An 18168-nucleotide genomic window follows, 5' to 3' on the forward strand; every position below is an offset into this window, starting at 1 on the left:
AAGATAAACAAAGTGTTCATATTTTGTTATTATTTATGCTTGTTTTAAGATAAAGTGTTCATATTCTATTATTATTTATGCTTGTTTTAAGATAAACAAAGTGTTCATATTTTGTTATTATTTATGCTTGTTTTAAGATCAAGTGTTCATATTCTATTATTATTTATGCTTGTTTTAAGATAAACAAAGTGTTCATATTTTGTTATTATTTATGCTTGTTTTAAGATAAACAAAGTGTTCATATTTTGTTATTATTTATGCTTGTTTTAAGCTCCTTTCTTTACAACGACGTTTAAATAATTCAGTTTCGTGTAGTTAAACACTTACAGTTCATTTGTTGAAACATTTTTTCACATGAGTCACCACTATTTAAATTACGTCACTATCTAAATATATATGACAAATTCTTTTCTCCTTTCTGTTTTATTTCAATATTCTCAAAACAGCCCGTAATAGTCAACCAAAGTTTTGTATCACTCAAGTGACAAAACAACAGTACTAAGATATATGAACTATGTATTAAAGTGTTTTTGTTCCTACTGTCTGTAATACAGGTATCATCAGTCAGTTGTTATCGTGGAACGGAATGAAAGTCCTCGATCGCTTGACGTATATGGTTTATCTGTTACATCCACTGGTTCAGTACGCTTATATCGGACAACTGAGACACAATACAGACGCACGAGCCATCACTTTTGTAAGTTGCAGAGAACATTTTTATAGCCAACTTGGATATTTTGTAAAATTCAAAAAACAAACAAGCAAAAAATAGTTATGATAATAATGAAGTACATGAGTTGGAAGTACATGAAACAGTTATGATAACAGAAACATACATTAGGTTTAGTTGACGAAACAGTTATGATAACAGAAACATACATTAGGTTTAGTTGACGAAACAGTTATGATAACAGAAACATACATTAGGTTTAGTTGACGAAACAGTTATGATAACAGAAACATACATTAGGTTGAGTTGACGAAACAGTTATGATAACAGAAACATACATTAGGTCGAGTTGACGAAACAGTTATGATAACAGAAACATACATTAGGTCGAGTTGACGAAACAGTTATGATGACAGAAACATACATTAGGTTGAGTTGACGAAACAGTTATGATAACAGAAACATACATTAGGTTGAGTTGACGAAACAGTTATGATAACAGAAACATACATTAGGTCGAGTTGACGAAACAGTTATGATAAGAGAAACATACATTAGGTGGAGTTGACGAAACAGTTATGATAACAGAAACATACATTAGGTGGAGTTGACGAAACAGTTATGATAACAGAAACATACATTAGGTCGAGTTGACGAAACAGTTATGATAACAGAAACATACATTAGGTCGAGTTGACGAAACAGTTATGATGACAGAAACATACATTAGGTTGAGTTGACGAAACAGTTATGATGACAGAAACATACATTAGGTTGAGTTGACGAAACAGTTATGATAACAGAAACATACATTAGGTCGAGTTGACGAAACAGTTATGATAAGAGAAACATACATTAGGTTGAGTTGACGAAACAGTTATGATAAGAGAAACATACATTAGGTGGAGTTGACGAAACAGTTATGATAACAGAAACATACATTAGGTGGAGTTGACGAAACAGTTATGATAACAGAAACATACATTAGGTTGAGTTGACGAAACAGTTATGATAACAGAAACATACATTAGGTCGAGTTGACGAAACAGTTATGATAACAGAAACATACATTAGGTCAAGTTGACGAAACAGTTATGATAACAGAAACATACATTAGGTCGAGTTGACGAAACAGTTATGATAACAGAAACATACATTAGGTGGAGTTGACGAAACAGTTATGATAACAGAAACATACATTAGGTGGAGTTGACGAAACAGTTATGATAACAGAAACATACATTAGGTCGAGTTGACGAAACAGTTATGATAAGAGAAACATACATTGGGTTGAGTTGACGAAACAATTATGATAACAGAAACATACATTAGGTCGAGTTGACGAAACAGTTATGATAACAGAAACTTACATTAGGCTGAGTTGACGAAACAGTTATGATAACAGAAACATACATTAGGTCGAGTTGACGAAACAGTTATGATAACAGAAACATACATTAGGTTGAGTTGACGAAACAGTTATGATAACAAAAACATACATTAGGTTGAGTTGACGAAACAGTTATGATAACAGAAACATACATTAGGTTGAGTTGACGAAACAGTTATGATAACAGAAACATACATTAGGTCGAGTTGACGAAACAGTTAAGATAACAGAAACATACATTATGTTGAGTTGACGAAACAGTTATGATAACAGAAACATACATTAGGTTGAGTTGACGAAACAGTTATGATAACAGAAACATACATTAGGTCGAGTTGACGAAACAGTTATGATAACAGAAACATACATTAGGTCGAGTTGACGAAACAGTTATGATAACAGAAACATACATTAGGTCGAGTTGACGAAACAGTTATGATAACAGAAACATACATTAGGTCGAGTTGACGAAACAGTTATGATAACAGAAACATACATTAGGTCGAGTTGACGAAACAGTTATGATAAGAGAAACATACATTAGGTTGAGTTGACGAAACAGTTATGATAAGAGAAACATACATTAGGTGGAGTTGACGAAACAGTTATGATAACAGAAACATACATTAGGTGGAGTTGACGAAACAGTTATGATAACAGAAACATACATTAGGTGGAGTTGACGAAACAGTTATGATAACAGAAACATACATTAGGTGGAGTTGACGAAACAGGTATGATAACAGAAACATACATTAGGTGGAGTTGACAGAAACAGTTATGATAACAGAAACATACATTAGGTCGAGTTGACGAAACAGTTATGATAAGAGAAACATACATTGGGTTGAGTTGACGAAACAATTATGATAACAGAAACATACATTAGGTTGAGTTGACGAAACAGTTATGATAACAGAAACATACATTAGGTCAAGTTGACGAAACAGTTATGATAACAGAAACATACATTAGGTCGAGTTGACAGAAACAGTTATGATAACAGAAACTTACATTAGGCTGAGTTGACGAAACAGTTATGATAACAGAAACATACATTAGGTCGAGTTGACGAAACAGTTATGATAACAGAAACATACATTAGGTTGAGTTGACGAAACAGTTATGATAACAAAACATACATTAGGTTGAGTTGACGAAACAGTTATGATAACAGAAACATACATTAGGTTGAGTTGACGAAACAGTTATGATAACAGAAACATACATTAGGTCGAGTTGACGAAACAGGTATGATAACAGAAACATACATTAGGTTTAGTTGAAGAAACGCGTATGATAACAGAAAGATACATTAGGTTGAGTTGACAAAACAGTAATGATAACAGAAAGATACATTAGCTTGAGTTGACGAAACAGTAATGATAACAGAAACATACACTATGTCGAGTTGACGAAACAGTTACGATAACAGAAACTTACATTAGGCTAAGTTGAGGAAACAGTTATGATAACAGAAACATACATTAGGTCGAGTTGACGAAACAGTTATGATAACAGAAACATACATTAGGTTTAGTTGACGAAACAGGTATGATAACAGAAACATACATTAGGTTTAGTTGACGAAACACGTATGATAACAGAAACATACATCAGGTTGAGTTGACGAAACAGTTATGATAACAGAAACTTACATTAGGCTGAGTTGACGAAACAGTTATGATAACAGAAACATACATTAGGTCGAGTTGACGAAACAGTTATGATAACAGAAACATACATTAGGTTGGGTTGATGAAACAGTTATGATAACAGAAACATACGTTACGTTTAGTTGACGAAACAGGTATGATAACAGAAACATACATTAGATTTAGTTGAAGAAACACGTATGATAACAGAAAGATACATTAGGTTGAGTTGACAAAACAGTAATGATAACAGAAAGATACATTAGCTTGAGTTGACGAAACAGTAATGATAACAGAAACATACACTATGTCGAGTTGACGAAACAGTTACGATAACAGAAACTTACATTAGGCTAAGTTGAGGAAACAGTTATGATAACAGAAACATACATTAGGTCGAGTTGACAGAAACAGTTATGATAACAGAAACATACATTAGGTTTAGTTGACAGAAACAGGTATGATAACAGAAACATACATTAGGTTTAGTTGACGAAACACGTATGATAACAGAAACATACATTAGGTTGAGTTGACGAAACAGTTATGATAAGAGAAACATACATTAGGTTGAGTTGACAGAAACAGTTATGATAACAGAAACATACATTAGGTCGAGTTGACAGAAACAGTTATGATAAGAGAAACATACGTTAGGTAGAGTTGACAGAAACAGTTAAGATAACAGAAACATACATTATGTTGAGTTGACGAAACAGTTATGATAACAGAAACATACATTAGGTTGAGTTGACGAAACAGTTATGATAACAGAAACATACATTAGGTCGAGTTGACAGAAACAGTTATGATAACAGAAACATACATTAGGTCGAGTTGACGAAACAGTTATGATAACAGAAACATACATTAGGTCGAGTTGACGAAACAGTTATGATAACAGAAACATACATTAGGTTGAGTTGACGAAACAGTTATGATAACAGAAACATACATTAGGTCGAGTTGACGAAACAGTTATGATAAGAGAAACATACATTAGGTTGAGTTGACGAAACAGTTATGATAAGAGAAACATACATTAGGTGGAGTTGACAGAAACAGTTATGATAACAGAAACATACATTAGGTGGAGTTGACAGAAACAGTTATGATAACAGAAACATACATTAGGTGGAGTTGACGAAACAGTTATGATAACAGAAACATACATTAGGTGGAGTTGACGAAACAGGTATGATAACAGAAACATACATTAGGTGGAGTTGACGAAACAGTTATGATAACAGAAACATACATTAGGTCGAGTTGACGAAACAGTTATGATAAGAGAAACATACATTGGGTTGAGTTGACGAAACAATTATGATAACAGAAACATACATTAGGTTGAGTTGACGAAACAGTTATGATAACAGAAACATACATTAGGTCAAGTTGACGAAACAGTTATGATAACAGAAACATACATTAGGTCGAGTTGACGAAACAGTTATGATAACAGAAACTTACATTAGGCTGAGTTGACGAAACAGTTATGATAACAGAAACATACATTAGGTCGAGTTGACGAAACAGTTATGATAACAGAAACATACATTAGGTTGAGTTGACGAAACAGTTATGATAACAAAAACATACATTAGGTTGAGTTGACGAAACAGTTATGATAACAGAAACATACATTAGGTTGAGTTGACGAAACAGTTATGATAACAGAAACATACATTAGGTCGAGTTGACAGAAACAGGTATGGTAACAGAAACATACATTAGGTTTAGTTGAAGAAACGCGTATGATAACAGAAAGATACATTAGGTTGAGTTGACAAAACAGTAATGATAACAGAAAGATACATTAGCTTGAGTTGACGAAACAGTAATGATAACAGAAACATACACTATGTCGAGTTGACGAAACAGTTACGATAACAGAAACTTACATTAGGCTAAGTTGAGGAAACAGTTATGATAACAGAAACATACATTAGGTCGAGTTGACGAAACAGTTATGATAACAGAAACATACATTAGGTTTAGTTGACGAAACAGGTATGATAACAGAAACATACATTAGGTTTAGTTGACGAAACACGTATGATAACAGAAACATACATCAGGTTGAGTTGACGAAACAGTTATGATAACAGAAACTTACATTAGGCTGAGTTGACGAAACAGTTATGATAACAGAAACATACATTAGGTCGAGTTGACGAAACAGTTATGATAACAGAAACATACATTAGGTTGGGTTGATGAAACAGTTATGATAACAGAAACATACGTTACGTTTAGTTGACGAAACAGGTATGATAACAGAAACATACATTAGGTTTAGTTGAAGAAACACGTATGATAACAGAAAGATACATTAGGTTGAGTTGACAAAACAGTAATGATAACAGAAAGATACATTAGCTTGAGTTGACGAAACAGTAATGATAACAGAAACATACACTATGTCGAGTTGACGAAACAGTTACGATAACAGAAACTTACATTAGGCTAAGTTGAGGAAACAGTTATGATAACAGAAACATACATTAGGTCGAGTTGACGAAACAGTTATGATAACAGAAACATACATTAGGTTTAGTTGACGAAACAGGTATGATAACAGAAACATACATTAGGTTTAGTTGACGAAACACGTATGATAACAGAAACATACATTAGGTTGAGTTGACGAAACAGTTATGATAAGAGAAACATACATTAGGTTGAGTTGACGAAACAGTTATGATAACAGAAACATACATTAGGTCGAGTTGACGAAACAGTTATGATAAGAGAAACATACGTTAGGTAGAGTTGACGAAACAGTTAAGATAACAGAAACATACATTATGTTGAGTTGACGAAACAGTTATGATAACAGAAACATACATTAGGTTGAGTTGACGAAACAGTTATGATAACAGAAACATACATTAGGTCGAGTTGACGAAACAGTTATGATAACAGAAACATACATTAGGTCGAGTTGACGAAACAGTTATGATAACAGAAACATACATTAGGTCGAGTTGACGAAACAGTTATGATAACAGAAACATACATTAGGTTGAGTTGACGAAACAGTTATGATAACAGAAACATACATTAGGTCGAGTTGACGAAACAGTTATGATAAGAGAAACATACATTAGGTTGAGTTGACGAAACAGTTATGATAAGAGAAACATACATTAGGTGGAGTTGACGAAACAGTTATGATAACAGAAACATACATTAGGTGGAGTTGACGAAACAGTTATGATAACAGAAACATACATTAGGTGGAGTTGACGAAACAGTTATGATAACAGAAACATACATTAGGTGGAGTTGACGAAACAGGTATGATAACAGAAACATACATTAGGTGGAGTTGACGAAACAGTTATGATAACAGAAACATACATTAGGTCGAGTTGACGAAACAGTTATGATAAGAGAAACATACATTGGGTTGAGTTGACGAAACAATTATGATAACAGAAACATACATTAGGTTGAGTTGACGAAACAGTTATGATAACAGAAACATACATTAGGTCAAGTTGACGAAACAGTTATGATAACAGAAACATACATTAGGTCGAGTTGACGAAACAGTTATGATAACAGAAACTTACATTAGGCTGAGTTGACGAAACAGTTATGATAACAGAAACATACATTAGGTCGAGTTGACGAAACAGTTATGATAACAGAAACATACATTAGGTCGAGTTGACGAAACAGTTATGATAACAAAAACATACATTAGGTTGAGTTGACGAAACAGTTATGATAACAGAAACATACATTAGGTTGAGTTGACGAAACAGTTATGATAACAGAAACATACATTAGGTCGAGTTGACGAAACAGGTATGATAACAGAAACATACATTAGGTTTAGTTGAAGAAACGCGTATGATAACAGAAAGATACATTAGGTTGAGTTGACAAAACAGTAATGATAACAGAAAGATACATTAGCTTGAGTTGACGAAACAGTAATGATAACAGAAACATACACTATGTCGAGTTGACGAAACAGTTACGATAACAGAAACTTACATTAGGCTAAGTTGAGGAAACAGTTATGATAACAGAAACATACATTAGGTCGAGTTGACGAAACAGTTATGATAACAGAAACATACATTAGGTTTAGTTGACGAAACAGGTATGATAACAGAAACATACATTAGGTTTAGTTGACGAAACACGTATGATAACAGAAACATACATTAGGTTGAGTTGACGAAACAGTTATGATAACAGAAACTTACATTAGGCTGAGTTGACGAAACAGTTATGATAACAGAAACATACATTAGGTCGAGTTGACGAAACAGTTATGATAACAGAAACATACATTAGGTTGGGTTGATGAAACAGTTATGATAACAGAAACATACGTTACGTTTAGTTGACGAAACAGGTATGATAACAGAAACATACATTAGGTTTAGTTGAAGAAACACGTATGATAACAGAAAGATACATTAGGTTGAGTTGACAAAACAGTAATGATAACAGAAAGATACATTAGCTTGAGTTGACGAAACAGTAATGATAACAGAAACATACACTATGTCGAGTTGACGAAACAGTTACGATAACAGAAACTTACATTAGGCTAAGTTGAGGAAACAGTTATGATAACAGAAACATACATTAGGTCGAGTTGACGAAACAGTTATGAGAACAGAAACATACATTAGGTTTAGTTGACGAAACAGGTATGATAACAGAAACATACATTAGGTTTAGTTGACGAAACACGTATGATAACAGAAACATACATTAGGTTGAGTTGACGAAACAGTTATGATAAGAGAAACATACATTAGGTTGAGTTGACGAAACAGTTATGATAACAGAAACATACATTAGGTCGAGTTGACGAAACAGTTATGATAAGAGAAACATACGTTAGGTAGAGTTGACGAAATAGTTATGATAACAGAAACTTACATTAGGCTGAGTTGACGAAACAGTTATGATAACAGAAACATACATTAGGTGGAGTTGACGAAATAGTTATGATAAGAGAAACATACATTAGGTCGAGTTGACGAAACAGTTATGATAAGAGAAACTTACATTAGGTCGAGTTGACGAAACAGTTATGATAACAGAAACATACATTAGGTTGAGTTGACGAAACAGTTATGATAACAGAAACATACATTAGGTCGAGTTGACGAAACATTTATGATAACAGAAACATACATTAGGTCGAGTTGACGAAACAGTTATGATAACAGAAACTTACATTAGGCTGAGTTGACGAAACAGTTATGATAACAGAAACATACATTAGGTCGAGTTGACGAAACAGTTATGATAACAGAAACATACATTAGGTTGAGTTGACGAAACAGTTATGATAACAGAACATACATTAGGTTGAGTTGACGAAACAGTTATGATAACAGAAACATACATTAGGTTGAGTTGACGAAACAGTTATGATAACAGAAACATACATTAGGTCAAGTTGACGAAACAGTTAAGATAACAGAAACATACATTATCTTGAGTTGACGAAACAGTTTTGATAACAGAAACATACATTAGGTTGGGTTGATGAAACAGTTATGATAACAGAAACATACGTTACGTTTAGTTGACGAAACAGGTATGATAACAGAAACATACATTAGGTTTAGTTGAAGAAACACGTATGATAATAGAAAGATACATTAGGTTGAGTTGAAAAAACAGTAATGATAACAGAAAGATACATTAGCTTGAGTTGACGAAACAGTAATGATAACAGAAACATACACTAGGTCGAGTTGACGAAACAGTTACGATAACAGAAACTTTCATTAGACTGAGTTGATGAAACAGTTATGATAACAGAAACATACATTAGGTCGAGTTGACGAAACAGTTATGATAACAGAAACATACATTAGGTTTAGTTGACGAAACAGGTATGATAACAGAAACATACATTAGGTTTAGTTGACGAAACACGTATGATAACAGAAACATACATTAGGTTGAGTTGACGAAACAGTTATTATAAGAGAAACATACATTAGGTTGAGTTGACGAAACATACATTAGGTCGAGTTGACGAAATAGTTATGATAACAGAAACTTACATGAGGCTGAGTTGACGAAACAGTTATGACAACAAAAACTTACATTAGGTTGGGTTGATGAAACAGTTATGATAACAGAAACATACAGTAGGTCGAGTTGACGAAACAGTTATGATAACAGAAACATACATTAGGTTGAGTTGACGAAACAGTTATGATAACAAAAACATACATTAGGTTGAGTTGACGAAACAGTTATGATAACAGAAACATACATTAGGTTGAGTTGACGAAACAGTTATGATAACAGAAACATACATTAGGTCGAGTTGACGAAACAGGTATGATAACAGAAACATACATTAGGTTTAGTTGAAGAAACGCGTATGATAACAGAAAGATACATTAGGTTGAGTTGACAAAACAGTAATGATAACAGAAAGATACATTAGCTTGAGTTGACGAAACAGTAATGATAACAGAAACATACACTATGTCGAGTTGACGAAACAGTTACGATAACAGAAACTTACATTAGGCTAAGTTGAGGAAACAGTTATGATAACAGAAACATACATTAGGTCGAGTTGACGAAACAGTTATGATAACAGAAACATACATTAGGTTTAGTTGACGAAACAGGTATGATAACAGAAACATACATTAGGTTTAGTTGACGAAACACGTATGATAACAGAAACATACATTAGGTTGAGTTGACGAAACAGTTATGATAACAGAAACTTACATTAGGCTGAGTTGACGAAACAGTTATGATAACAGAAACATACATTAGGTCGAGTTGACGAAACAGTTATGATAACAGAAACATACATTAGGTTGGGTTGATGAAACAGTTATGATAACAGAAACATACGTTACGTTTAGTTGACGAAACAGGTATGATAACAGAAACATACATTAGGTTTAGTTGAAGAAACACGTATGATAACAGAAAGATACATTAGGTTGAGTTGACAAAACAGTAATGATAACAGAAAGATACATTAGCTTGAGTTGACGAAACAGTAATGATAACAGAAACATACACTATGTCGAGTTGACGAAACAGTTACGATAACAGAAACTTACATTAGGCTAAGTTGAGGAAACAGTTATGATAACAGAAACATACATTAGGTCGAGTTGACGAAACAGTTATGATAACAGAAACATACATTAGGTTTAGTTGACGAAACAGGTATGATAACAGAAACATACATTAGGTTTAGTTGACGAAACACGTATGATAACAGAAACATACATTAGGTTGAGTTGACGAAACAGTTATGATAACAGAAACATACATTAGGTTGAGTTGACGAAACAGTTATGATAACAGAAACATACATTAGGTCGAGTTGACGAAACAGTTATGATAAGAGAAACATACGTTAGGTCGAGTTGACGAAATAGTTATGATAACAGAAACTTACATTAGGCTGAGTTGACGAAACAGTTATGATAACAGAAACATACATTAGGTGGAGTTGACGAAACAGGTATGATAACAGAAACATACATTAGGTGGAGTTGACGAAACAGTTATGATAACAGAAACATACATTAGGTCGAGTTGACGAAACAGTTATGATAAGAGAAACATACATTGGGTTGAGTTGACGAAACAATTATGATAACAGAAACATACATTAGGTTGAGTTGACGAAACAGTTATGATAACAGAAACATACATTAGGTCAAGTTTACGAAACAGTTATGATAACAGAAACATACATTAGGTCGAGTTGACGAAACAGTTATGATAACAGAAACTTACATTAGGCTGAGTTGACGAAACAGTTATGATAACAGAAACATACATTAGGTCGAGTTGACGAAACAGTTATGATAACAGAAACATACATTAGGTTGAGTTGACGAAACAGTTATGATAACAAAAACATACATTAGGTTGAGTTGACGAAACAGTTATGATAACAGAAACATACATTAGGTTGAGTTGACGAAACAGTTATGATAACAGAAACATACATTAGGTCGAGTTGACGAAACAGGTATGATAACAGAAACATACATTAGGTTTAGTTGAAGAAACGCGTATGATAACAGAAAGATACATTAGGTTGAGTTGACAAAACAGTAATGATAACAGAAAGATACATTAGCTTGAGTTGACGAAACAGTAATGATAACAGAAACATACACTATGTCGAGTTGACGAAACAGTTACGATAACAGAAACTTACATTAGGCTAAGTTGAGGAAACAGTTATGATAACAGAAACATACATTAGGTCGAGTTGACGAAACAGTTATGATAACAGAAACATACATTAGGTTTAGTTGACGAAACAGGTATGATAACAGAAACATACATTAGGTTTAGTTGACGAAACACGTATGATAACAGAAACATACATTAGGTTGAGTTGACGAAACAGTTATGATAACAGAAACTTACATTAGGCTGAGTTGACGAAACAGTTATGATAACAGAAACATACATTAGGTCGAGTTGACGAAACAGTTATGATAACAGAAACATACATTAGGTTGGGTTGATGAAACAGTTATGATAACAGAAACATACGTTACGTTTAGTTGACGAAACAGGTATGATAACAGAAACATACATTAGGTTTAGTTGAAGAAACACGTATGATAACAGAAAGATACATTAGGTTGAGTTGACAAAACAGTAATGATAACAGAAAGATACATTAGCTTGAGTTGACGAAACAGTAATGATAACAGAAACATACACTATGTCGAGTTGACGAAACAGTTACGATAACAGAAACTTACATTAGGCTAAGTTGAGGAAACAGTTATGATAACAGAAACATACATTAGGTCGAGTTGACGAAACAGTTATGATAACAGAAACATACATTAGGTTTAGTTGACGAAACAGGTATGATAACAGAAACATACATTAGGTTTAGTTGACGAAACACGTATGATAACATCAACATACATTAGGTTGAGTTGACGAAACAGTTATGATAAGAGAAACATACATTAGGTTGAGTTGACGAAACAGTTATGATAACAGAAACATACATTAGGTCGAGTTGACGAAACAGTTATGATAAGAGAAACATACGTTAGGTAGAGTTGACGAAATAGTTATGATAACAGAAACTTACATTAGGCTGAGTTGACGAAACAGTTATGATAACAGAAACATACATTAGGTGGTGTTGACGAAATAGTTATGATAAGAGAAACATACATTAGGTCGAGTTGACGAAACAGTTATGATAAGAGAAACTTACATTAGGTCGAGTTGACGAAACAGTTATGATAACAGAAACATACATTAGGTTGAGTTGACGAAACAGTTATGATAACAGAAACATACATTAGGTCGAGTTGACGAAACATTTATGATAACAGAAACATACATTAGGTCGAGTTGACGAAACAGTTATGATAACAGAAACTTACATTAGGCTGAGTTGACGAAACAGTTATGATAACAGAAACATACATTAGGTCGAGTTGACGAAACAGTTATGATAACAGAAACATACATTAGGTTGAGTTGACGAAAGAGTTATGATAACAGAACATACATTAGGTTGAGTTGACGAAACAGTTATGATAACAGAAACATACATTAGGTCGAGTTGACGAAACAGTTAAGATAACAGAAACATACATTATCTTGAGTTGACGAAACAGTTTTGATAACAGAAACATACATTAGGTTGGGTTGATGAAACAGTTATGATAACAGAAACATACGTTACGTTTAGTTGACGAATCAGGTATGATAACAGAAACATACATTAGGTTTAGTTGAAGAAACACGTATGATAATAGAAAGATACATTAGGTTGAGTTGAAAAAACAGTAATGATAACAGAAAGATACATTAGCTTGAGTTGACGAAACAGTAATGATAACAGAAACATACACTAGGTCGAGTTGACGAAACAGTTACGATAACAGAAACTTTCATTAGACTGAGTTGATGAAACAGTTATGATAACAGAAACATACATTAGGTCGAGTTGACGAAACAGTTATGATAACAGAAACATACATTAGGTTTAGTTGACGAAACAGGTATGATAACAGAAACATACATTAGGTTTAGTTGACGAAACACGTATGATAACAGAAACATACATTAGGTTGAGTTGACGAAACAGTTATTATAAGAGAAACATACATTAGGTTGAGTTGACGAAACATACATTAGGTCGAGTTGACGAAATAGTTATGATAACAGAAACTTACATTAGGCTGAGTTGACGAAACAGTTATGACAACAAAAACTTACATTAGGTTGGGTTGATGAAACAGTTATGATAACAGAAACATACAGTAGGTCGAGTTGACGAAACAGTTATGATAACAGAAACATACATTAGGTTGAGTTGACGAAACAGTTATGATAACAAAAACATACATTAGGTTGAGTTGACGAAACAGTTATGATAACAGAAACATACATTAGGTTGAGTTGACGAAACAGTTATGATAACAGAAACATACATTAGGTCGAGTTGACGAAACAGGTATGATAACAGAAACATACATTAGGTTTAGTTGAAGAAACGCGTATGATAACAGAAAGATACATTAGGTTGAGTTGACAAAACAGTAATGATAACAGAAAGATACATTAGCTTGAGTTGACGAAACAGTAATGATAACAGAAACATACACTATGTCGAGTTGACGAAACAGTTACGATAACAGAAACTTACATTAGGCTAAGTTGAGGAAACAGTTATGATAACAGAAACATACATTAGGTCGAGTTGACGAAACAGTTATGATAACAGAAACATACATTAGGTTTAGTTGACGAAACAGGTATGATAACAGAAACATACATTAGGTTTAGTTGACGAAACACGTATGATAACAGAAACATACATTAGGTTGAGTTGACGAAACAGTTATGATAACAGAAACTTACATTAGGCTGAGTTGACGAAACAGTTATGATAACAGAAACATACATTAGGTCGAGTTGACGAAACAGTTATGATAACAGAAACATACATTAGGTTGGGTTGATGAAACAGTTATGATAACAGAAACATACGTTACGTTTAGTTGACGAAACAGGTATGATAACAGAAACATACATTAGGTTTAGTTGAAGAAACACGTATGATAACAGAAAGATACATTAGGTTGAGTTGACAAAACAGTAATGATAACAGAAAGATACATTAGCTTGAGTTGACGAAACAGTAATGATAACAGAAACATACACTATGTCGAGTTGACGAAACAGTTACGATAACAGAAACTTACATTAGGCTAAGTTGAGGAAACAGTTATGATAACAGAAACATACATTAGGTCGAGTTGACGAAACAGTTATGATAACAAAAACATACATTAGGTTTAGTTGACGAAACAGGTATGATAACAGAAACATACATTAGGTTTAGTTGACGAAACACGTATGATAACAGAAACATACATTAGGTTGAGTTGACGAAACAGTTATGATAAGAGAAACATACATTAGGTTGAGTTGACGAAACAGTTATGATAACAGAAACATACATTAGGTCGAGTTGACGAAACAGTTATGATAAGAGAAACATACGTTAGGTCGAGTTGACGAAATAGTTATGATAACAGAAACTTACATTAGGCTGAGTTGACGAAACAGTTATGATAACAGAAACATACATTAGGTGGAGTTGACGAAATAGTTATGATAAGAGAAACATACATTAGGTCGAGTTGACGAAACAGTTATGATAAGAGAAACTTACATTAGGTCGAGTTGACGAAACAGTTATGATAACAGAAACATACATTAGGTTGAGTTGACGAAACAGTTATGATAACAGAAACATACATTAGGTCGAGTTGACGAAACATTTATGATAACAGAAACATACATTAGGTCGAGTTGACGAAACAGTTATGATAACAGAAACTTACATTAGGCTGAGTTGACGAAACAGTTATGATAACAGAAACATACATTAGGTGGAGTTGACGAAACAGTTATGATAACAGAAACATACATTAGGTTGAGTTGACGAAAGAGTTATGATAACAGAACATACATTAGGTTGAGTTGACGAAACAGTTATGATAACAGAAACATACATTAGGTTGAGTTGACGAAACAGTTATGATAACAGAAACATACATTAGGTCGAGTTGACGAAACAGTTAAGATAACAGAAACATACATTATCTTGAGTTGACGAAACAGTTATGATAACAGAAACATACATTAGGTTGGGTTGATGAAACAGTTATGATAACAGAAACATACGTTACGTTTAGTTGACGAAACAGGTATGATAACAGAAACATACATTAGGTTTAGTTGAAGAAACACGTATGATAATAGAAAGATACATTAGGTTGAGTTGAAAAAACAGTAATGATAACAGAAAGATACATTAGCTTGAGTTGACGAAACAGTAATGATAACAGAAACATACACTAGGTCGAGTTGACGAAACAGTTACGATAACAGAAAGTTTCATTAGACTGAGTTGATGAAACAGTTATGATAACAGAAACATACATTAGGTCGAGTTGACGAAACAGTTATGATAACAGAAACATACATTAGGTTTAGTTGACGAAACAGGTATGATAACAGAAACATACATTAGGTTTAGTTGACGAAACACGTATGATAACAGAAACATACATTAGGTTGAGTTGACGAAACAGTTATTATAAGAGAAACATACATTAGGTTGAGTTGACGAAACATACATTAGGTCGAGTTGACGAAATAGTTATGATAACAGAAACTTACATTAGGCTGAGTTGACGAAACAGTTATGACAACAAAAACTTACATTAGGTTGGGTTGATGAAACAGTTATGATAACAGAAACATACAGTAGGTCGAGTTGACGAAACTGTTACGATAACAGAAACATACATTAGGTCGGTATTGACGAAACAGTTATGATAACAGAAACTTACATTAGGTCGAGTTGACGAAACAGTTATGACAACAGAAACTTACATTAGGTTGGGTTGATGAAACAGTTATGATAACAGAAACATACGTTAGGTTTAGTTGACGAAACAGGTATGATAACAGAAACATACATTAGGTTGAGTTGACGAAACACGTATGATAACAGAAACATACATTAGGTTGAGTTGACGAAACAGTAATGATAACAGAAACATACATTAGCTTGAGTTGACGAAACAGTAATGATAACAGAAACATACAATAGGTCGAGTTGACGAAACAGTTACGATAACAGAAACATACATTAGGTCGAGTTGACGAAACAGTTATGATAAGAGAAACATACATTAGGTCGAGTTGACGAAATAGTTATGATAACAGAAACTTACATTAGGTTGAGTTGACGAAACACGTATGATAACAGAAACATACATTAGGTTTAGTTGACGAAACACGTATGATAACAGACACACGCATTAGGTCGAGTTGACGAAACAGTTACGATAAGAGAAACATACATTAGCTTGAGTTGACGAAACAGTAATGATAACAGAAACATACAGTAGGTCGAGTTGACGAAACAGTTATGATAACAGAAACATACATTAGGTCGAGTTGACAAAACAGTTCTGATAATAAAAATACCCTTTAGCTTGGGTTACAGCTTACGATTCAGTTATTATACGATTCGAACAAAACTTTGTAATTCAACGGGTGATCAGTTTATCACTACATAATTATCACGGGAACAAACTGCACGTAAGAAAAGCTTGCTTCGAACATTGAGTTTCCAATATTACTGACCGATATGAATGGCAGCGTGCCTTATTGTTAAACGTGAAGTCAAACATTTAAGTAATTCCTTTTTGAAAATCAAATTCGTGGCTTCATTATTGCAGTGAAGATAAATCTATATAGTTTCATTCATAGGAGATTTATTATCATTGTTTTGTGTTATGCACGTGACTTGAGCCATTATGTTTTTCGGAAACTCGACAATCACGTATGGTTTGTTTGTTTTTGAATTTCGCGCAAAGCTACTCGAGGGCTATCTGTACTAGCCGTCCCTAATTTAGCAGTGTAAGATTAGAGGGAAGGCAGCTAGTCATCACCATCCACCGCCAACTCTTGGGTTACTCTTTTACCAACGAATAGTGGAATTGACCGTAACATTATAACGCCTCCACGGCTGAGAGGGAGAGCATGTTTAGTGCAACCGGGATTCGAACCCGCTACCCTCGGATTACGAGTCGAACATCTTAACACACTTGGCCGTGCCGGGCCCCATCACGTATTGAAAATTGATTCTCGATATCATTGAAAGTAGGTATTGTTGTAAACTAGAATCAGAACTTGTAGACAAAGACTTTAAGGAAATAATAAATGGAGTTACAAACAATGAGATAATTTATAAATAGCTCTGTGCTTTAAACGCTCAGAACAATGTCGATCTAAAGTTTGAATTTTTGTTATGAATTGTTCAGTGTTTCTTATTTTTTCTTATTGGATCCAAATATTAGTTACCAAATATATAATTTTTAAAGGCTCAGTTATTT

The 18168-nt window shown here is 33.5% G+C and overlaps 2 protein-coding genes across 11 annotated transcripts in view; one reads left to right on the forward strand and one right to left on the reverse strand.

Moving 5' to 3' along the window:
- LOC143245294 (glucose transporter type 1-like) overlaps nt 1–18168 on the reverse strand; it is a 582725-nt gene that overhangs the window by 146190 nt on the left and 418367 nt on the right. The gene's annotated exons all lie outside the window — the stretch shown is intronic.
- The window catches only part of LOC143245290 (nose resistant to fluoxetine protein 6-like), a 61875-nt gene that overhangs the window by 40853 nt on the left and 2854 nt on the right, over nt 1–18168 (forward strand). For all 5 annotated transcript variants that reach the window (XM_076491461.1, XM_076491462.1, XM_076491465.1 and 2 more), the window contains exon 15: nt 555–697. In XM_076491461.1, coding sequence (XP_076347576.1) covers nt 555–697 — 143 coding nt within the window. The remainder of the gene's footprint in view (nt 1–554; nt 698–18168) is intronic.

This window comes from Tachypleus tridentatus, chromosome 2, assembly GCF_004210375.1.
Source record: "Tachypleus tridentatus isolate NWPU-2018 chromosome 2, ASM421037v1, whole genome shotgun sequence".
Taxonomy (NCBI): domain Eukaryota; kingdom Metazoa; phylum Arthropoda; class Merostomata; order Xiphosura; family Limulidae; genus Tachypleus; species Tachypleus tridentatus.